Source organism: Lissotriton vulgaris, chromosome 7 (assembly GCF_964263255.1).
Source record: "Lissotriton vulgaris chromosome 7, aLisVul1.2, whole genome shotgun sequence".
In the NCBI taxonomy this organism is placed as follows: domain Eukaryota; kingdom Metazoa; phylum Chordata; class Amphibia; order Caudata; family Salamandridae; genus Lissotriton; species Lissotriton vulgaris.
In genome coordinates, this window is record NC_141695.1 from 184,930,320 (window position 1) to 184,953,064 (window position 22,745).

General features: G+C 44.9%; 1 protein-coding gene across 1 annotated transcript in view; it reads left to right on the forward strand.

Moving 5' to 3' along the window:
* LOC147701151 (sialic acid-binding Ig-like lectin 13) overlaps positions 1-22,745 on the forward strand; it is a 257,134-nt gene that overhangs the window by 123,129 nt on the left and 111,260 nt on the right. Inside the window, exon 5 of the mRNA XM_086928585.1 lies at positions 1,238-1,498. Within this exon, the coding sequence (XP_086784711.1) occupies positions 1,238-1,498 (261 nt within the window). The remainder of the gene's footprint in view (positions 1-1,237; positions 1,499-22,745) is intronic.

The following is a 22,745-nucleotide window of genomic DNA, read 5'->3' on the forward strand; positions in this document are numbered from 1 at the left end:
CTCTCACCCCCTTTTAGAGTCCATGAAGTGTAGGCAAGCCTGAGTGGCACTTATGTATTTACAGCTGTTGCCTAATGAACTCACACTCTGTACAATGACAAACTTCTTGTGGGCCACCCATAAATCAACGCTTTCTAGAACCAATTGACTCTTGAATGACTTTTTGTGTCTTTGTACTGCCTTTTCTTCACCTTCATTTAATTACTCGTGATCAGTTGTGTTTTATCTTAACTTTTAACTGGATTTGTAATGCTGATTTTCCTATTGTATGAGTGTTTTTTTTTGGTTGCAATTGCTCCCAAATACAGATGTATTTATTATTATTACATTGCGCTGCCTTGAACTACTCCAGATTTACCAAGCAACACAGGGCCACGCAAGGTGGCCTTGACTTACATGGTAAATCTAACTTACTTATTGCGTTGCCCTTGCAACACCACATGTGATTTAAGAACAACGCAATTACATGATAAATACATCCTTCCACGATTAAAACCCCAATATTTCACAAACACATTGTACTCATATGCTCCGTCCGCACCAAAAGCTTGCTCCCTTTTCAGAGAGCTCAGGGAATGATGATCAGACTTACATCTTCAACATCTTCCGCTCACCTTTCAACCCATCCCATATAGACCGCACCACATCCCACCCCTTTCTGTATATGTACTTTATCTACCTTTCCTTTGTAAGCATCTCCACAAATATCTTCAACCATGCACGCTGAGCAAATATTGATGTTATCATCTGCAGCACATCATCCCCCACTCAGCCCTCTGGTGTGTTGCTCCCTAAAGAAGAAATGCTGCAATCTTAATATTATAAACAAATACTAAACTTAAAGTAAAAAGAGATACACAATGCTATGTTCTCGCTGTACATGACCGTGACATGGATAACCATGGCCTCTGACACCATAGATGAAACTTTCACAAATAATTGTGAATCTACGATAGATGGGATATATTGACACTGATCGACAAATCAAACACACACATTTCCTTACTTTGTGCTTGTAAACGATGAGAGTCAGTGAAAGAATGTTTGATGGATGAAAGTTGTGGGTATTTAGTTGACAACTATTTTCTGACAGGCATTACTAAAGCAGCTTGTTGGATATCTCTTTTTAAGTGTTCTACAAAATTATCTAAAAATAAGTTGTCCAGTTACGTTATTTGAGGTAGTACTCAGAAGAAATTCTTAAAATTAATCATTTGGTCTGTTACATGTTTCACAGAAAGGGGAATGAGGACAACTAATGCAACATCTGTGGAAGTGCTAGAAGGCTCCAGATGCATTTTGCTCTGCAGTGCGGACAGTAACCCGCTTTCTAATCTCACCTGGAGGAAGGGAGAGCTCATCCTTAGGTCAACAATTTTTTCTAATGACCTGAAATTGACCCGCCGCAATATAACTTCCAAAGATGATGGCGTTTACCACTGTACAGCGGCTAATAAACATGGGCAGGAACAGAGCTCAGTCAACGTCTCTGTACAATGTAAGTATCAAGCTATTGAAATACCAAAATATAGTAACCCATTGCCTGATAAACTATCTTCTTTTGGACTTAGCGTGAAGTATGTTGTTATACTTTATTCGATACATGTATCATAAAAGTACAAAGCGTGAAGTATGACACAACTTTGGATTTCTTTTCAGACGCGAGCTATTTTTTGAGCTGAACCTTTGTGGGTCAGAAATTAATCTCCCTAAATGGCGGAGTGTCCTCTAATTTTAAATGTTACATCACAGGCTCACATTTAGCTGGATTATGATTAGGATCATTTTTGGGAAATCGATCAAGTATGTATCCAAGTTTGTCCCCTGTCTCTAGATGATTGGTTCAGGTGATGCTCTTCTGCTGCTCGAGGAATATCATAAATATAACCCTGTGATCAGTTACTCCTGAGGCCCTCACAGTTTTTTTATTACTTCATCGCTTGTTGCCACCCTCTGTTCTAGCCACCGTGCATTAGCATTATCTGACATGCCCTGAGTTAAAAAAAACTGTGGTAGCAGGGAATTTGTAAAAACAAAACTGGGGAATCTCTTGGTCCCCATCTCTGGAGGATGAAGTGAAAGTCAGTTGACAATTTTCATTTTCTATTTTTTTGTACATGTCTTACACCCCAGAGGCTAGTTTCATAGGTGACAATGAGAAGGAGAAAACTAACATGAAGCTTAAATGCTTCTTTGAGTGAGAAAAATATTTCTTTTTGCTGTTCTCATAGGGTTCAGTAGTCAACATCTGTTTTTGCTTTAGTCTACCCGACAGCTCAGCTATAAAAAAAAAACGGCCATAATCTTACCAGTGGCTTACAGGCGCTTACAGCCAGACAATTGCTTACCATTGGTTAGCTTTAGTGTTGCTGTAATTTGCTTGTTTCTTATTTCATGGCTTTAATTGTCTCAGCTTGCTGCTCTTGTGGTTGTCCATTCCCTGGAGCACTACCTCTTCATATATCTGATTAGCTGACAGATATCCTACTACTGCACACTTTTAGAACTAATTTTCTTTCTTTTTTAATTAGCACTTTATGAGAGTGCATGCGTTTTCCACCCCCCTCCCTCTCCTGCTTCTCCCCACTAAATATCCACTCCATGCTGTTATCTCCTCAACGAGCTGTAAGCTCTGTCTGGTGTGCGTGTTTTCTAGCCAAACTACTCTGTGCGCTTCTCACTGTGTGCTCCGTGTTGCTTTTCTCATCGGTTTGTGCCTTTCAAATCCACTTTGCTTGCCAAGCAAGCACCCTGTTGCTGCCTCCACTCTACACTTGGAAGGTCAGGCAGCAAATTGCTGCCAAACCCTCTTACTTACAAAAACTTGTTGTTGCTACTTCAGTTTCATATTTTGTTTTATTTACTAATCTATCTTGGATCAGAAATGGTAAGCGTGTCAGTTCATGGGAACGCATGTATGGTGAAACATGCATGTGCGTACATAAAAACGTGGCCTGTTGAGTCATTGTGTTTTGCATAATATCTTGCAAATGCTGTTCAGCATCACCAAAATATTTCAGCAAAGCCAGTAGGTCCAAAGGGGGACCTATTGCTTTTGCCAATACTTGTTATAATTGTCAACAGAAGAATTTTAATGTGCTCCATATGTGTCAAATAATTTTGCTGGAAGAAATGAAGGCACATACTCTTGTACTGAGACCTTGTGTACTTCCCATCTCTGTAAATGAATATTCAGATTGTACCAGGAATATTTGTACAGTCACAGGGAGAGTCAGTAGCTTACGTCACTAGATGGAATTGATGCATAGCAGCATTTGACCACTCTGTGATACCGAATGAAAGGCTTGTGAGCACAGGTTAAAGAATCATTTCATATTCTGAAAGGGGAGGGAAACCACAGGCAGGCTCTCGAATCAATTCCAATGAAATGCATCTCTTAAAGAATCCATCTAAAGAATCCAGTTTTTTTAATGCTACAGCTGATTACCAGTTGAGTATGCCTAGAAGCTGTTCCAAGTTGGGAAAATTGTTTCCTTTAATGTACAGCATGCCATTGATTGGGGTGGCCTGCCTGTACAGTGAAATGTCCAACAACATGTCCAAATATCGGAGATGTATTGAGCTATGGCCTTTGCCAAAATTTCCATCACCACTTTGCTGGTGAGAATACTGTATGTATCACCCTACTTTCTGTTTGAGTGCAATGGTGTCTTTTTGACAGTGCGATTGAGAATATTTTCACCAATCAGGACTGCCCGGAGCACCCTCTGTACCAAGATAATTATTCCCAGCGCTGGAGTGTGTATTTGGAGGGTAGCATCATTCCACTTTTGCGCCATTTTTAACGAGAAAAGTGACGCAAAACTGGCCCAAGTGCCTTGTAAATCTGCCCCTATCAATTTAAGAAAGGAGCATGGGTGGACAGAAGCAAGAAAGCATTAGTTTGCAATTGTTTGAAAATTCATTAGGCAAAGCTTGGCATGAGGTGCATGGGCAAAGAGTTCATGACTTTGAAACAACATTTTAACACCCCTGTTAGTGGAATGTAATTTATCTCATTATTTCTCTAGAGGGGTAACCCGTGTGTTATTGCATCTTCCAAAAAAGAGCAACAAAGACAATGGAGAAAATGTAGATGTTTCAACAAGAACCCGATTTCAAATAATAGGATTTGGAGCAGGATGCGTCCTATTAGATGTGTTTATCAGCTCGGGTACCTGGCCCACAAATCATTATATGGCAGTAGGTATGCCTCACTTGCCAATGGAAGAAGCCTTCTGTGGTGGTCATGGCTCTGAAAACGAATAACCATTGTTCGTTTAGGTCAGAGAGGAGAGTCATGTACTGGAGAGAATTCTCCTTAATAACAGGCCTGAGAAGCATACGGCAACGTGCCTGCTAAGGATTGTTGTAATGCGCCAGGGATTTCCACACATAGAAATGTGCCAACATGATCATCAGGACCTTCTCCAGAAGTAGAATCTCTTTGTAATAGACATATCTATGCTGGGCTGGAAGCCTCCTACTATACCAAAATGATGCAGGTAAAGTTTGCATAGCTGATGCCACGGCACAAACTAAATCACTCCTAGGCGAAGAAGCCCTCTTTCTCAAGAAGGTTCAGTAGAGAACCATTAGGGCCACTGGAAACGTCAGCAATGGGGTTGAAGACAATAATTTATATTTGAGAGAAACCATGGGTCGGATGTGATGGGAAGGGAACATCCTGGTTTCTATACCAAAATGCTGTTTTAGCCCAGGTTATCTGAAGGCATAAGTAGACAAACTCTCTGTGGTATTAGCCGTCCTTTTTCGTGGACAAATCACACTCATGCAACAGTACATTTGGTTTGATTTCTTGAAAATATCAGGGGTAGTTGAGCAGTCACTCCCTTGATATGATTCCCCAAAGTCCTTTGGGAGGGGGGTCCGGAGTCTTCTTCTTCTTCTCTTGTACTACAGGGTGGATGAGGGACATCCATCCTGTTTCTACCAACTGATCTTCCCAGTCACTCCTGCTGCAGAGCTGAGACATAGAGGCCCTCAAGACACATGCCAAGGTATATCAGTACTGTGTTCACAGTATCCACTGTGTTTCCTCAGTAATGCCTACACCGCACCGTGACACGAATCTTGACTGTAAGACACACATGCTTGCTGGTCTCCACACAAGTGATTGCCCCTGTTTATCTCTGACTTACTCTCCCTTGGTTTCCTGAGGCCCACCTACCAACTCCATGTGGAGAAAACCCTATGTATAGGTACTTGCCTTAACCCATGCCCCTCCTGGGTTGCGGCGTCTGGAGCCAAAGCATCCATCTCCTCTCTATGATGCCTGAACTTGAGCGTGTTGCCCCATTGAAGGTCTTTCTGGTTCTTGCACTGGTCGGGGACTTTCTCCGTTCCATCATCTCCTGAGTCATGCCAATGCTCGCCACAAGTCTTCTCCTCCCTTCGGTTCTTCAAACAGTCTCCTGAGGCAACTGTCAATCCTGTTGCTTCTGCTTCCCCAACAACTTCTCCACGTGAGTAGCATTTTTCCTCTCGCAATACTGGTCCTGTCTTTCTGTTGCCAATCTTGATCCCGGACACGTGATCACCTTCTGAGCTGCTGCAGCGCTGACCCATCCATGGGCTGGACCAACCTGGGTGGCTGTTAGAAATTGGATTTCTGGTTGGCTAAGGTATGCTAAATAAACAAACAAGAGGTACCTGGTCAGATTGCTAAACTAAGAAGTTGTGTCGTGCCAAAGATACCACTCCACCAAACTGACCTCCCAATGACAATACTAGGTTAGAAAAAGTCCCATCAGCCCACCCTTTATGGTGGAGTGTCGTCATGTGGGATGTGGACCATGAACCAAGATTTCCTCCTGATGCATCTAGTGATGATGCAGAGATAGGTTCTGGAAGGTGGTCTTCTTAACCCAAGTATTGCAGAGGTAGGACCAATGGGGTGCAGTGCTAGTGAAAACAAAAACAAAAATAAGGGTGATTTTAAAATTGGCTCCTGTGACAAAAATTATATTTATTCAGCATTGTCCAGGGTCAAGGGTAAAAACAACGCCTATAGTATTAACAAATGACTATATCACGGCGTAGTGCATAGTGGTCAACATGTTTCAGCTCATAGGACACCTGGTCTGAGCTTTCTTCAGGACCTAGAAATGTTTATGCATCTGCACTATTAGAAACAAATGGTGTGATTAACATATTGGATTAGTCCTACCGGATCTTTGAGCCCAAAGTTTTCCTTGGTAGTCATCCAATTAGTCCAGATTTTCCCAGCAGTCTCTGGGAAAGTGCCTCACCTCACCCGGCACCCACTCGGGAAAGAAGGAGGCCCCGCTCTGTCCGTCGGTACCCCTATGGCTAAGGTATGCGCCTAGGCCAGGCAGAAACCACCACACTTTATTCAGGGCAAGGGAGTTACACACTGAAGATAACCCCTGCTTATCCCCTTGGTAGCTTGGCACGAGCAGTCAGGCTTATCCCAGAAGCGATGTGTAAAGAATTTTAGTAACGCACTCTCACACCAGCGACACACTAGGCACACCACAAAAGAGACTCCACATAAGGTTATATAAAATTAGCCTTTGTATTACACATGACACCCATTAGAAAAAAATCACATATGTACACTGTGCAATCTGGCACTAGGTATTATTTTACAGGGGATTATATACACATTAAAGGGCCAATTGGGGCGAGGGTGCAACTCATCCTTAACTTTCCGTTGCAAAGAATTACCCCCTGACGTTGCAGCTGCCTGCGATCTGACGGTGCCACTGTAGAATCACCCAGCACCAACAGTGCTGGCCAGGCCCCACTTACCGGGCCTCTCTCTCCTCCTTTTGTTGCAGCTACTCGCAATCTGGTGGTGTAGCTGGACGTGAAGACAGGCACCAACAGTGTGCCGTGTGAGCCCCACCCACCGGGGCTCCTCTTCATAGGCAAATGGACGCACAGGTAGTCAGGCACGGAGCAAAGCCTCAGTCGACCCCGCCCACAACCAGGAGATGGTCACCTGACTTCCTCCTCCCCTCTCCTGCCAGCCTCCAGGCAACAGGCGGGACTTCCCTTTCATCTGGGGAGCCCTAGCCACACACAGGTGCAGCCTTAGAGCGAAGTCTTTGTTGGTCCCACAGTCCTCCTTGGCTACCACGGGACACGGCAATACGACTTGGGGTCCCGCCGGAAGGTTGGCAAAGGTACGGAGCGAAGCCTCCGTTGTCTCCGTTTCCTTCTCTGGGCATCACGTGGGGTTCCCACCGGCAACACGAGAGCCCCGCCCACCTCCAGGACCAAGGCAAAGTCTCCGCCAATTTTGCGGCCCCACCTCCTCAGCTCAGACAGTGCCAGGAATGCGCCAACGATACACTTCTGGTGTGCCGGGGCAGCCCTCCAGACCAAGAGCCCTCAATCTTCTGAAGGCAGGGGCCAAAGTCCAGCACTCACAATGTGCTGATTCCAAGGGCACAAGGAGCAGAGCTGGGCCCAGGCAGGCCAGCTCACATGTCCCTCTAGAAGAGGGTAAGTCTCTCATGGCCGTTCCTCCTGGTGCCCAGCAGTCCAAGTAAGCACAAGAACCACCAATATTTATACCACATTTAGTCTTTGTTATGTCCTGGCACAGGGCACTGCTCCAAACCAGTTCTGGGGGGTACTCAAGCATTTCTTTACAGTGCTCAAACACCCTCATTGTTAGTGTAGGCACTGAACCCAGACACACCACAGGGGGGAGGAGCCAGCTTTGTACAAGGCAGGCACAGATCTATTCAGGGTCAGGGGCTACTCCTCCCACTACTCCAAATTCAGATCTCCCTATTCAGCCTAACACTGACTCACCAGACCCTGTCACTCCAGAGCCAGCCATGCAATACACATAGCACACAGAAATGCCAACTTCTAAAAGTGGCATTTCTAAAATAGTGATAATAAATATGTGAACAACATTATGCAGCATTTCTTATTACTATTCCAAACATACCAAACTTGACCACAAGGCTCCTCTAGTACCAGGAATTACGACTAAAGCACATATCAGGGAATCCTAAATGCATTCCTATGAGAGGGCAGCCTCACAGTACTGAGAAACCAAAATGGCTGCTTTTCAATACCAGGACATTCCACACAGTTAAGGCACATGTCCTACCTTTTACCTTCATTGCACCCTGCCTATAGGGCTAGCTAGGGCCTTCCTCAGGGGTGACTGATATGTAGTAAAACGGGAGTCACAGACGTTGCAACCACTTCATGTGCCACAGCACAGTAAACTGCGCACACAGGCCCTGCAATGGCAGAGGCCTGAGACAGGTTTGAAAGGCTACTTTGGTGGGTGGCGCAAGCAGATCTGCAAGCCCACCAGTAGCATTTAATTTACTGGCCCTGGGTATCTGATATACAACTTTACAAGGGACTGATGGGTAAACTAAAACCGCCAAACAGGTGTAGACCAATCCTACCACGTTTTACCATAGAGAGCACATGCACTTTACACTGGACAGCAGTGATAACGTGCCCAGAGTCCTAAAACCACCAACACCATGTCAGAAAAAAGAGTAGGAGGAAGGCAAAAAGTTCAGGGATGACCCTGTAGAAAGGGTCAAGTACAACAGTGGTCAGGTTAGAAGCAGGCCTTGGCGTAGTTTGCAGAGTTTTGCTACGCGGAACTACCCGAAGTTACAAAAAACCTCCACGGAGTTCCACAAGTGTCGGAGTGCAGTGCGAACTGCAGTTCGAGCTGGTATTACTGCCGCTTGGGTAGAAAATCTACTTGTGTGGCAGCTTGCGCTCGCTAACTTACTGCTCGCGAACTCAAACTTACCGGTCAGTTTGCAGTCGGAGTGGGGAAAAAACTCTGCTGCACTACGAGAAGCCGAGTTTACTGCGCTCCGCGAAGCCCGGAGTGCAGAAAACTCTGCACTCTTGAGCCCAGGCCTAGTTAGAGGTCATGGGTTGATTTCCAGACCATACTCTCCGTAGGCTCTTGGAGGACATCCATAAATACAGCTCTGTTAGCACCAGCATCATAAGGTTGGAAAAGTTATATCCCAAATTGTTTAAGATTTTGTTTGGGCCAATATGGTAGAGAAGGGCGTAACCAAGTCTTGTCATGGATGAAACTGTAGCTCAGTATGATTTAAAAGCCTAAGTTTTCTCATTGTTTTCTCCTGCATTGTTGGTCATGGTAAGCATATGGTCGAATCATTTTCCGATGTTCTAATGTCTAATTGTTAATGCTCACTTTAAATTAGTAATTGACCATCATAAGGCACTTAACATTTTTGTGAAGGGAAAAACAATTACGAATCTCATGGCTTAATGCCCACAGGGGTTTTTGTATTGATAATTGATTCGTTGACACGTCTATGTTATTATTTGTATGGAGGTTATTTATAGTCACGCAGGTTACCAACCTTTGCAAAGTTCCCCTTTCCAAACAAAAAAGACCTGTAAATGACTTTGAATACAAACTTAATCACTTGAGCTTAGTCTCTCGTTTGACTTGGTGATGTTAAGACTAATTTATCGATGGTGTTGGCACTTCTCTTAAACCTCTTGTTATGCTGCACAAGCTACATAAGGACTATGCTCTTACACAGCTTTCAGGTCTTATGTGCATTGGGATGTATAGGGCACATTAGCAAGCATTGGGGCACTGCAAATTGAGGAAGAGGTTACAAATTTGTGTTTCATGGTGTGGCAGCGTCTTCTTCTGGAATTAGGGGTTGCTAGGGTTTAAGAGAAGCTGGCAGAAATTTTACAATCTTGGATGAAGTGCTCATTGAAAATATGCATATTCAGATTCTTTTGAATTGTACAACCTGCTTTGTGGTTGTGTTTTGTTTGCTTGCATTAGTGTGTAAAAGTTTTTTTTTCACAGCTTGAATCCTAGTTTAGTGATGTATTGCCTTGTTGATGCCCTGTGAGTTTTTTTCAGGTATGTAGTACAAATCTTGTAGGTAATGCATGTATCTTGAAACAGACAGGCTTTTTTGGAGAGATATGGACATATTTCTTTAAGCTGATGTTGATTGATCCCTTTAAAGCTAGGCATGCCTATGGGACCTTCCTCTGAGGTTGATGGGCACTTCCTCCAGTGATCACACTGGACATAGAATAGCTAATACTGTTAAAAGACATGTTAGAGGATTGCCTCATAACCAAACATGTTGAAGACACACAGGTTGTTCTTTGAATTTCGAGTGACTTGAACCACGATGCAGACAACTATTATGAATTGTCTCCAATCTTCTGAAAAATAGATGCATTGTAACCAACAGAAATGAGATGAATAAACCTAGAATCTTGCCTTTCCTTGTGTCTTCTAAATTTTTGGCAATCCCCTTTGGCCTGATGATCTGGGTGTGCCTCCTCGATCATTCTCTCGTGTGAAGAATCTTAATGTTAAGTTTGATGGGAAATTGGCATTTATAGCAGAAATAAACGCTGTAGTCTATTCTTTCTTTTCAATCTTCACATGGTTGCCTGCAGAGGGATGTATGCCTATAAGAGGAATCTTGTGTGTGAAGATTCATGGTGGTACAGCATAAGTTAGCATGGTAGCCAATTAATGCTTGCTCATTCTCCATGGTCTTGCCTGCTAAGATCGGTATGCCTACTAGAGTAATCTCTTGAGTGAAGAATCTAGGTGTCAAGTTTGAGACCTATTTGACACTAGCAGGAGTATTAGGGTGGTAGTTAGTGCCTGTCTTATCAAGGTTATCATGCTTAAGGATATCTTATTTGTTCTCTTTTCCTCACAAGATATTAATCATAAATGCTGGTATCTGTTCTTAAAATAAAAAACTACAATGCCCTATATCGAGATCTTAATGTCTGATCGCTCTGTATTTTGTCTACAGTTGATTCAGAATGCTGCAACCAGAATGTTTTTCAGGCTGTATAAATATGACCATGTGTAGCCTGTTTCACTTCACTGCCTTGGCTGCCTATTCAGCAGTAAATTGCATCCAAGTCATATACTTAGTTCACAGGGGTTTGCATATTTTACACACCTGACTCTTTTAAAATTTTGTTACACTTCTTGATTTCTAAGATCGAGTTAGCAATGTCTCTTAAATGTCCCTAAAATGTAAAAGACATTTTATTTGTGGCACGGCTGCTAAGTTGCCATTGCCATCAAATGGAACCAGTTATGTCTCATAATTTCCCACAAATTTGGCTTATTGAGTTTATGGGAGGCCTTTAAAAATTGTGAATTTTTTATAAAAAATGACCTGCTGAGCTCTGCAGTTTCGCAGTGATTAGCATTTGGTGCACCCGAATTAAAGTGTACTTAACAAAACGAAATAAAAACCAACATTCACCAATAATCCCACCTGCTTTTGTAAATGTATATTTGGCATTTCTTCTTTAGTCTTTAACAAAGCTGTAAACAAGACATCTATTTATTCTGGTAATCGACCTTTACAACAAAACATTTACCCTGCATACCATCACAACAAAAGTACCATTACCCCGCAATACCATAATAACGCTTGGCATTACATTTTATAATCTTTTACCTCACATGCTTTTACAACGAAATTTGTTGTAAATGTATAAATGGTAAAATCATATGGGCCATCTTATCAAGAACGGCATTTAAATTATTGCCACTTTAGTGGCAGGAAACTGCAGCTAAAGCGGCGACAATGGGCTTGATAATATACCCTTGTGAATTCCTATAGAAGCCCAGTTTCACACCAGAACAAGAGTAACTGACTCTGAGTAACCCGGAGTAGAGCCAGTGCTATGCTAAAAGACACTTAGAATACAGTGAAAACACCTACATACACTAGAGAATACTATGAGTTGGGTGATGTGCCCTGTGATTAGCATGACCTCCTCTGTAAGGCCCTAGCACATAATAGGACAGGGGGATTAAAACTACAGCTAAGTCGGAGGTGCAGAAATGTGCTACTTTAACTAGTAGTCGCGTTTCCAGTGTGGTGGAGAAAGGGTGCTGGGCGTCAAACCAACGCTCAGGAATTCCGCTGCGTTGGATTTACAGGAGGTACCAGCAGGGATTCTCGGCCCCCAAATACCCTCAGTACTAAATTGGACTTCATCTCCCATCCCGTAGTCTGCCACAAGGCACGTTTGCAGAGTGGCAGAGAAAGGGGGCCATGGCCTCCGAAGACGTCTTAGCAATCCCACTGTGTGGGACTTACTGGCGGTAACAAGATGGGTAGTTGGCCCCCAAGGACATCCTTGGGGCCCAACTTCCCAAATTATTACCTCCAGTCATTCCCACACAGCAGCATTGGTAAGTACTCGTACCAGGCCACGCCTACTTGTCCCACCACTCTACAAACGCGCTCCCTGGAACGCTGTTGGATGGGGAATGAAATCCCCTTTACTGCTGGGGGTCCTTTAGGGGCCAACTAGCCTACTTGTTACCTCCAGTAAGCCCCACGCAGTGGGATTGGTGAGAGATAGATAAAAGCCATGCCCCCTTTCTCCACCACTCTGCAAACACGCCCCCTGGTGCGTTGTAAGTTTAGGAATTAAGTCCCCTTGAATCCTGAGGATCCCTGGAGTCCAACGAGCCCATTAGGTACCTCCAGTAAGCGCCACACAGCTGCATTGCAGAGAGGTGTAAAAAGGGGCGTGGCCTGGATCACCTCTCTGCAATGCAGCTCCCTGGAGCATACTGGAGGTACCTGATGGGCTAGTTGGCCCCCAGGGCCCTCAGGATTGAAGAGGAATTAATTCCCTAACTTTAATCCCACCACATGGCGAGTTTGCACATATGTCAACTCAGACCCCTCCCCCTCCCTTTACCACTGTGCAAACGTGCCGTGGAACGTTTTAAGTTGGGGGATTAAGTCCCCTTGAATCCTGAGGGTCCCTGGAGTTCAACAAGCCTACTAGGTACCTCCAGTAAGCGCCACACAACTGCATTACAGAGAGGTGTAAAAAGGGGCGTGGCCTGGACCACCTCTCTGCAGCACAGCCCTGTGGTGCATACTGGAAGTACCTGGTGGGCTAGTTGGCCCCCAGGGCCCCCCAGGATTGAAGGGGAATTAATTCCCTAACATAAAATGCGCCAGAGGCCGTGTTTGCACAAATGTCACCTCAGGCCCCACCCCCGCATCACCACTGTGCAAACGAGCCCTGTGGCACACTTTAAGTTGGGGATTAAGTCCCCTTGAATCCTGAGGGTCCCTCGGGTCCAACTAGCCCACCTGATACCTCCAGTAAGCGCCACAGAGCTGTGTTGCAGAGAGGTGTAAAAAGGGGCGTGGCCTGGTTCACCTCTGTGCAACGCAGCCCTGTGGCACTTACTGCAGGTATCTGGTGGGCTAATTGACCCCCAGGGACCCCCAGTATTGAAGGGGAATGAATTCACCAATTTAAGATGCGCCACAGGGCTTGTTTGCAGAGTGTTGCGGGGAGGGGCGGGGCATCTGGCACGCCGTGTGGCCCCCCTTCTTTTCCCATTTTTATGCCCTGGGAATCCCCTCCCCCAGGGCCTGACCCCTTTAAAAAAAAAATAAACAGAAAGGGGGCCGCATGGCCAATTTTTTTTTTTATGAAGGGGGGATGTGTGGCCACCCTCCTGAGGCCTCTATTGGCCCCAGGGACCCCATCCCCCGGGGCCGGCCTTTATTTATTTATTATTTTATTTTAGGGAGGGGGGCCAGAATTAATTAACTTTGCATGAAGTTTTTGTCTAAAAATATAATCTATCCTGGATCCAGGATGGTGATGAGGTAATTGAAATTTTTATGGCCAGATATGTCCCCTAACGTGTACCCCAACGTCTCCATGTACGAGTTTTAAGTGCATGTAACCGAATCTGAAGACGCAAATACATTTGCGTCCAACGTCAACATGTCCTCTATCAGATCCACCATGAATGGATTGATAATTCAGTTCCTAACCATGCCATGCCAACGTCTTTACATGGTGCACTTTCACGTTCTCCCGGCTCTGCCAAGCTAGGCCCTGATTTCTGCCCTCGAACCACTTCTGTCTCTGCCTCTGAAAGCTGCAGCGTGGAGATGCATCCCTGACCTCTGCCTTACTTCCTGCTAAGCGAAGCGGTGCCTGGCTCAACCTGGCCTGCCTGCCAAGACAGTATTTTGCCTTCAAGTTATCTGTTCAGCCTCCTCGAAAATACATTCCTGTCTAGTGATTTAGGTAAACATATCCCCGGCTGCAGAGCAAAGAGCGAGTCTTCCTGTCTCCATGCAAGTAATTTACAGTTCCCGTTGCCATAGTAGGCCCATAGCCCCGCACGTAGACACGTAGACACATATGCACGCACTAGCATTCATTATAGTATAGCCTCTGTTTGAGAGACCTTTTACTCCAGATAATACATCCTCCAAACATAAGATACCAGATATGTTATAGGTCCAGGTCGTTCTGACATCCCAGACTTCTGTCTCCTTTACTAGTGTTAAAGTTCTCCCCAGTTACACGTCTATGTCACGTCATGCTACCTGCGCGCGCATCCGCACTTCCAGCTGACTATGCAGAATCCTCTATGCACCCACCCACTTATGACACGTTTCTGTGACGTTTCCAGTACACACCTCCGTGCACACCTTTGTACACGCCTTTTTGCTACGCACATGTGTTCTTATCATATTCTTTTCACTTGTCACGCCTACTGTATCCATCGCCATTGTACAGTTTTACTATATATGTCATGTACTGTTAATAAATCGTTGACATCTTTTTGCCATCATTGCATATTCCCCAACCCCTTGTATTGATGGAATTGATTTCCATGGCTCGAGCCATCCCGATTAAAGCCCGTATGACTCAGACACCACGGACTCTGACTCTCATTTGATTGAGCTATTCTTTTACTTGTCAGTAATCATATGGAAAAACTTGTACGGTAAATTATATTTACCACATAATTTGGCACCCGAACAGGGACCCCTCCCCCACCCCACGCGCTGGCGATGCGTCGCAGGCTTTGCCCCCTACCACAGCCGTGACGGACTCCTATGCGCATCTGCAGGCTTTCCTGTATCTCCCTCAGGCCTACGGTGGAGACGGAGACTGCGGGACAGCATCCAGACGAGGCGGTGAGGAGTGCGGAGGATCCCGACCAGAGCCCAGCCGAGAGAGCAGTGTCCGAGGTGTCCAGAGGCCCACCTGTCCGAAGCATCGAGGCGCATGCGCAGTGCGCAGCAGCAGTGACGTCGTAGCAGTCCAGTCCAGTCGAGTTTCCGAGGCCTTCCGTTCCGTGCTTCCCGGTGAGTACCGTTGCTGGGGACGCATCAAGACGGGTGCATTAATTTTGTATCCGGTCAAGACGGGTTTGGGTACACAGATCCGGTCTGTACTGTTTTAGCAGTGCATCTGTACTGTTTAGCAGTACATCTAGTAATACAGTGATTCAGTGTTTCAGTATTCTTTGTTTTGGTCGAAATGTTTCAATGTGATTGATGTCGTGGTATGAATGAATGTTTGTATTTTTATTGTGGTCACCGTGATTTGCGTCCAGGTAAGAGGTAAAAATGCCTCTGTTTTCTAAATTACGACAGATAGGAACTAGGAAAGGGATACTCGAAGAAGCAGTTCCCGTCCCATCTAGGGACACTCCAGGTCATTTTATGTACCACAAGCATGGCTTAGATGCCATACTGTACTTAGACTTATGGGTGGACTATACGAAGGACTTGGAAGAGAATCAGAGATGGCCCGTTACAGGGATATGGGATGCAGAGTGCATCATGAGAGTAGAAGAAGCGTTGTGGAAAAAGAAAGCCAGACAATCGCAGAAGGATGCCATAGAATTGTGGCGCAAAGAATCGCATAGACGGACAGAGAAAGAACTCAGAAAAGCAGAAAAAAGCAGAGAGGATTCCGAAAAAGCTAGAGAAAAGGAACTACTAGAAGAGGGAGAACGAGTCAGAATAGAACAACAAGACCGACAGAGAAATGCCCTTATTACAGGACTGTATCCAGTTCTAGCCGAGGGCCGGCCCAAGGCGACCCCGGATATGCCAAGTGATCTGTCGCCACCGTTAGTTCCGACCAAAATCCGTCACAAACAGACGGCAGCAGATATATTCCTTTCTTCCTATTTAGATGGTGTAGCTCCAGCTTATACTAATGTGCCCGTACTACCCGTACCCCCTGATAACAATGCTCAGCACCCTGCACCGGCCAATCAAGCCACGACCCCTCCACGTCACCAATTTCCCGCACATGTTGCCACTTCCCCTACTGGCCTTCCTGCTACTGTTCCCCCTACTAATCCTTTTTCGACAGATGCAACTCAGGGTTCAATCCCATTACATATACCCGCCCCACAGTCAGGTTATGCTCATGCTTCCGTTTCAGGAGGAGCCACAGGTGGCCTCCCCCACACTCCGCCACAGTTACATCGATTGACAATGAGAGAATTAGCAATGCAGCGTACACCAAAAGCAAGCCCAGCTGAAAAGCTCAAACAAACAATTGGAGATTGTAGATACGATCCTGTCCCTGGCAAGCAAGGGGACCTGTTGTTAGCATCATTACGTTTAAGACGTGTTACAGATTATTTGATGACATTACCAGATATGCCAGAACATCTAGACAAAATATATCACTTTATTCGATCGGGGTAGGGTCCAGAATGTGTTCGTGAAGCCATGGCATATCAGAAAGCCGAGACTCAAGGGTTAATATTGCGATTTTTGATAAATTGTTTGATAAGGGAACAAAATCAGCCAGGTTATTCTCAAAAAGAAATGGAAGGATTGACAAAATGGAGTCAGAATATTGCAGATTGTAAGCATGACAAAGAGAAATGTATAGATGCCATGTCCAGAAAAATCCGTAAAGAAATAGTAGCCATACATGCCCGACGCAAAGCCGACAGGACAATCGAAACAGGGGACGAAAATGACTCCTCAGAGGAGGAAGAACCAGAGAATCCAGCAGCGACTCAAGACACGATAGCTTACGTAGGTAGGGCGAAACTCCCTAAACAGTACTCTTCTGATAGACCTTTTGATAGACCGATACGTCTGGAAAATAAAAGACGTTTTCTTCCCCCCTTACCAGAAAAATGTTCTCTTGAACAGTTATTCCAAGCCACTGATAAAATCCTGAAAGATAGAATAGGTTACAATGAACTGAGTACAATGCGTGAACAAGAACTAGCACGGTCCGCAGAACAGTGGGCCGATAATGATAGCGTGTATAGAGACGATTCAGTAGCGCAAACATTTTTGAGTCTTACTCCGACTGAACAACGTTTAGTTGGTATGTACATGATCCAACATATTATTATGCTATATGAAAGTCAGCATTCTGATCCGGGTCCCCTATATAATGTATTAGACGAATTACTCCTGAATGGGTGGAGAGGCCTGGGTACTGATTTGATTAATGTTATTCTCGAACAACGTCATAGATACAGGACATTTTTGACTCCACATTTCGTTCCGGTTCCACCCCCAGTAAGCTATCCTTTTCACCTAGATAGACAGAACCCTTTATGAGAAGTTCATCCCGTCCAGGCAACTCCAGGGGGTGAGCTCCAACGCGTATTTGTATACACGCCCATAACTAAAATGGAATTATTGGAAATGAAGAAAATAGTGCTTAGTCATGATAAAGATCCAGCAGGGTTTCACCGTGAAATAAAAGACATGTTACTCATGGGAGATTATACATATCCCGATATTATGAAAATATTGAAAGTGCTATTGCCTGCTGGTATTTACGAGAAACTCAAAGAAAAAGAATGGGAAGTGGGAGATAAAAAGATTAATTGGACTGAATTGGAAAACGAAGAAACCGGACGAACCCCAGGTCTAGGTCTTGGGGAGAAAACTAAAGCATTACCAGGATTATTAGTACAGGTTTTGCCAAGATTGTTGACAACTAAAAAGGAGGACTGGGATGCAATCTCAGCCTGCAAACAGAAACACGACGAAGACACTAGTGATTTCTATTCTAGATTCGAGAAATGTTTTATTATTAATAGTGGCCTGAAAACAAGTAGCGAGTCTTACCCACACTTATTTGTGACCAAATTAGTCGAAAATTCATTACCCCAGGTTAAGAACCGTGTATTGAAAGTCGAGAGCACATGGCAAGCAAATACGCCTTCCCAAATGTTACAAATGTTACAGTATCACCAGAACAGAATTAGAGAGGAACATGATCACGAACAGAGACGTATGAAAGACACGAAAATGAAAGTACTAGTTGCTCAGTCAGTTCCAGCTGATGGTCAGAAAAGGGGTACGACACAGTCCAATAATTCGGCAGCTCCTGTTAAGGGGACAAGCAACTATTGTAAACAGCCAGGTCACTATGTGAACGATTGTGCAGTTCTGAAACACAATATAGCCACAGGTAAAACTAAAGAGAGACCACGTCCACCTAGACAGGACCAGGTCCAACAACATATTCCGCAGAATGTGCAGCCTATGCAGGTTCCACAACAGACTGTAGCGCTACCACAGCCCCAGCCCATTGCCGCAACACAACATGTCACACAGCAGATGTACCAGTATGCACAATCCGATTATCCTGATTATCAGCAGTACACATGAAACAGCCTAGAGAGGGAGGTTGGCTTGCCTCTTATTGAGGTTCCTGTAGATCAAGAGGGTCCTTATGTACATAGTCAGGTATTCGGAAAGGATAGAAAATTTTTGATTGACACAGGGGCGAGCAGAACTACCATTAGTCACGACGAGGTTCCAGGGGCACCCCTCTCAGGCTCACAGAATGTTTCCCTTGGATTTTCAGGAAAGCCTATTGTTAATGAAGTATCGAAACCAGTTCCTCTTGCAGTTGGTCCATTATCCCGTACTACAGATTTATTGCTCACGAAATCATGTCCAGAAAACTTGCTTGGTATTAAAACGCTGAAAGCTCTAGGAGCTGTAATTTGTTGTTCTCCGGAAGGAGTAAGGCTGTTCCTTCGTGATTTTAAGGGTCATTATGTGTTGAGAGATTTTGATCCCAGGTTACAGAATGTTCCTGCACATTTATGGGCACAAGGCCCCACTGATGTAGGTTGTATGCACATTACACCATACCGTGTTACACTCAAGCCAGGAGTTGTACTGCCCCGAATCCGACAATACAAGTTACCACCTGATGCTGTAGTGGCTTTACTGAAAATCATTGACGAGCTCATTGCACAAGGAGTGGTTTTAGAAACCGACTCCAATGTTTGTAATTCCTCTATCATTCCGATTCTTAAACGCACTGATCCGAATGCACCTCTAGTTTATCGTTTGGTGATCGATTTACGTGAATTGAATAAATGTATTGTACCACAGTATCCAGTGGTCCCAGACATCTCTTCATTATTGACAGCTATTGATTCAGAGGCGACGTTCTTTACTGTAATCGATCTCAAGAACGCCTTCTTTAGTGTCCCCATTGATCCGGAAAGCCAATACCTTTTCGGATTCTGTTTAAATGGCCGTAGCTTCAAATTTGCATGCGCCCCTCAAGGATTCACAGAAAGCCCCAGCATCTACAGCCAAGCATTGAAAAGACAACTTGACAGTATCCACATGCCTGCTAACACTACCCTACTCCAGTACGTCGATGATCTGTTGATCACCGCCCGGAGTGAGCAGGAATGTGAACATGCATCACTGACAGTTTTGTATTTCCTGGCGGACAAGGGACACAAGGTGTCTCCTTCGAAGTTACAATTCTGTGCCCAGCAAGTGGTGTACCTTGGGCACTTGCTGTCCAAGTGGGGTAGGCAGCTGACACCTGATCGCATCCAGTTAATTGCACACCTTCCACAACCCAAGACACAGAAGGAAGTACGAGCCTTTATTGGACTCACTTCTTATTGCAGACAATGGATTCCCCAATATGCATTTCTAGCTAAACCACTTATACAGTTGACAACACAGGAGGCAGCGTCTTCGTCTGTTCTCCCTTGGACTCAGGAACATACACAAGCTTTTGACGAATTAAAGAAAGCCTTATGTCAGGCACCTGTTTTAGCGACACCATCTTACAGCAAACCTTTTACACTTTTTGTCACAGAACGCGATGGCACAGCGTTATCGGTTCTCACTCAGGTTCAAGCAGACAAACACAGACCGTGTGCTTATTTTTCGAGTACATTGGATCCAGTAGCCCAGGCCTTGCCTGCGTGCTTAAAATCAGTTGCAGCAACAGCTCTAGCGATCAGACAAAGTGATTCCATTGTATTGGGACATCAATTGACAGTACAGGTTCCACACTCTGTGGAAGTTCTCCTAAAAAGAACACAGACCCAGCACTTGACCATAGCACGACTGACAGGTTATGAATTGACATTATTCCAACCACACATAGAAATCAGACGCTGCAATACATTAAATCCCGCTACACTTTTACCATCGAGCACAACAGATCCTACTCCACATGACTGCGTGGATGTCATTAACACAATCACGAAGCCCAGACAAGACTTGACAGATGTTGCACTACCCGATCCAGACCTGACACTTTATGTGGATGGTTCATGTATGAGAACAAGTACAGGAGAGCTAGTGGCCGCATATGCAGTGACCACTGAAACTAAAGTCTTAGAAACACATCGTATTGACACCCTGTCAGCTCAAGCAGCAGAGCTCATTGCTCTGACCCAAGCCTGTATACGAGCCAAGAACATTAAAGTAAACATATACACAGATTCACGCTATGCATTTGGAGTCGTACACGACTTCGGTGTTCTCTGGCAAGAGAGGGGTTTCCTGACCTCTCACGGAGCCAAAATCCAGCATGGTCCCCTCATCCACGCTCTGTTGGAAGCAATTCATTTGCCTACAGCAATAGCCATCATGAAGTGCAAAGCACATACAAAAGTCACAGACACTATTTCCCAGGGTAACGACCTGGCAGATCGAACAGCAAAACATACAGCCCAGACTCATACTCATACGACTGATATGACAAAGACGGACGTATCTTCACTGACACATTGCATGACAGTAAGGGAACCCACACAAGATGTCATTGACATACAGACACATGCTACTCCAGATGAAATAAAGAAATGGACTGAGCAAGCAGGGGTTCAGACTGAACAGGGATGGATGACGAAGGGAAGGACCACATGGTTTCTCCCCGACTCTATGGTTCAAGTTATTATCAACACTGCACACAGTCCAGCACATTTGGGAGAGAAAGCCATGTTAGAAAGTTTACAGAACCTCTGGTTTAACAAACATTTACGAGCAGCAGCAAAACAGAAAGTGCGTACCTGCATGATCTGTTGTCAGTTCAATCCAGGAAAAGGTATTCCTGTGGAACGAGGTGGATTTCATCCTCCCGACCATCCTTTTGAAGTCCTCCAGATGGATTATATTCAGGTGGACAGATGCCGAGAATTCAAGTATGTCCTCGTAGTTGTATGTGCCCTATCCCGATGGACAGAAGCATATCCCGTCCCAGATTACACTGCCCCGACCACTGCCAAACATTTGGTTCGTGAATTCTTCCCACGGTACGGTTTGCCCCGTGTCGTGTATTCAGATAACGGTCAGCCATTCTCGTCTGAACTCATGAAGCAGGTTTCACTTCTGTTAGGTTATCAATGGAAGTTCCACTGTGTTCGACATCCCGAGGCAGCTGGTCTCGTGGAGAGACACAATCAGACTCTGAAAACCCGTCTTGCCAAAGTGTGTAAAGAGAAAGGAGTAGATTGGATAGTAGCTTTACCAGTTGCCCTCTTTTATATGCGAATGGTAGCTCATTCTAGGACAGGGCTATCCCCGTATGAGGTGGTCTTTGGTAGGCCTCCTAATATGTGGGGGACGCCTATGCCACGTAAAATAACTGATGTTGACAGTACTATGCTGACAGATTAGCTTGCTTCCTTGATGTCTGCACTACTATCATGTCGTTCACAGGTCGCGGCAGCCTTTCCAGACAACACCGAGGTGAAGCCGCATGAGCTGGTCCCAGGAGATGTCGTCGTAGTCCGCAATTTTGATCGGTCAAGCCCTCTGGAGCCCCGCTGGAAAGAGCCGAAGATCGTTTTGTTGACTACAAGGACTGCAGTCAAGATCGAGGGAAGAAAAGGCTGGCTCCACTCGAGCCACGTCAAAAAATTTTATGGACTTCCGCCAAAGACTGATTCCCAGGACTATCGCATTCCAGGCACTGATACTAAACTCCCCCTGGTAGAGAAAACTCCTCAGCAGGAGTACCGATTGAAATTGAGGTCTAGTAAGTCAGACAGTTTAATTGTTTAAGTCCCCTCCTGGGTGAAGCGGTTAGACAGTTTCTTGACATGTATAAGATAGACCCCAATAGAGAGAGAGATAGACAGGAGATCAAGAAACAACGCTATTGTAAAAATCTCCGAAGCCGTTGTATCTGCACGTTACTTATTATGTTTTTTCTGAGTCTTACGTTAATCTGTGTCAGTTGGATGTTATATATGTACTTTCCCATTGCACATTCTTTTTCTAATGTCACTGCAGAGCACACGTTTAGTGAACTACCCCCACATGAATTGTCTTATCGCCTTGCACTGCGCAACAATACATTCATCCGTATGTTACACCATTCTCACCAGATCAACAATGCTACCAATTGTTGGAAATGTGGCCGACTCCCTCCCTATCAGGACTACAAGGGAGCTCTGCCCCTCTTTCCTTACCCGTTTACACATAATGGTTCCTGTGGTGCATGGTTTAGTTTAATATCCTCTTTAGACACTGAATCCCGTGTTTCCCAAGGCAAATGGATATGGGGAAACCTGAACACAGTCTTGAACAAAGCATGTTTCCCAGACGAAGAAGGTCTTCCACAAATGACAGGGACCGATCTAGAAAATG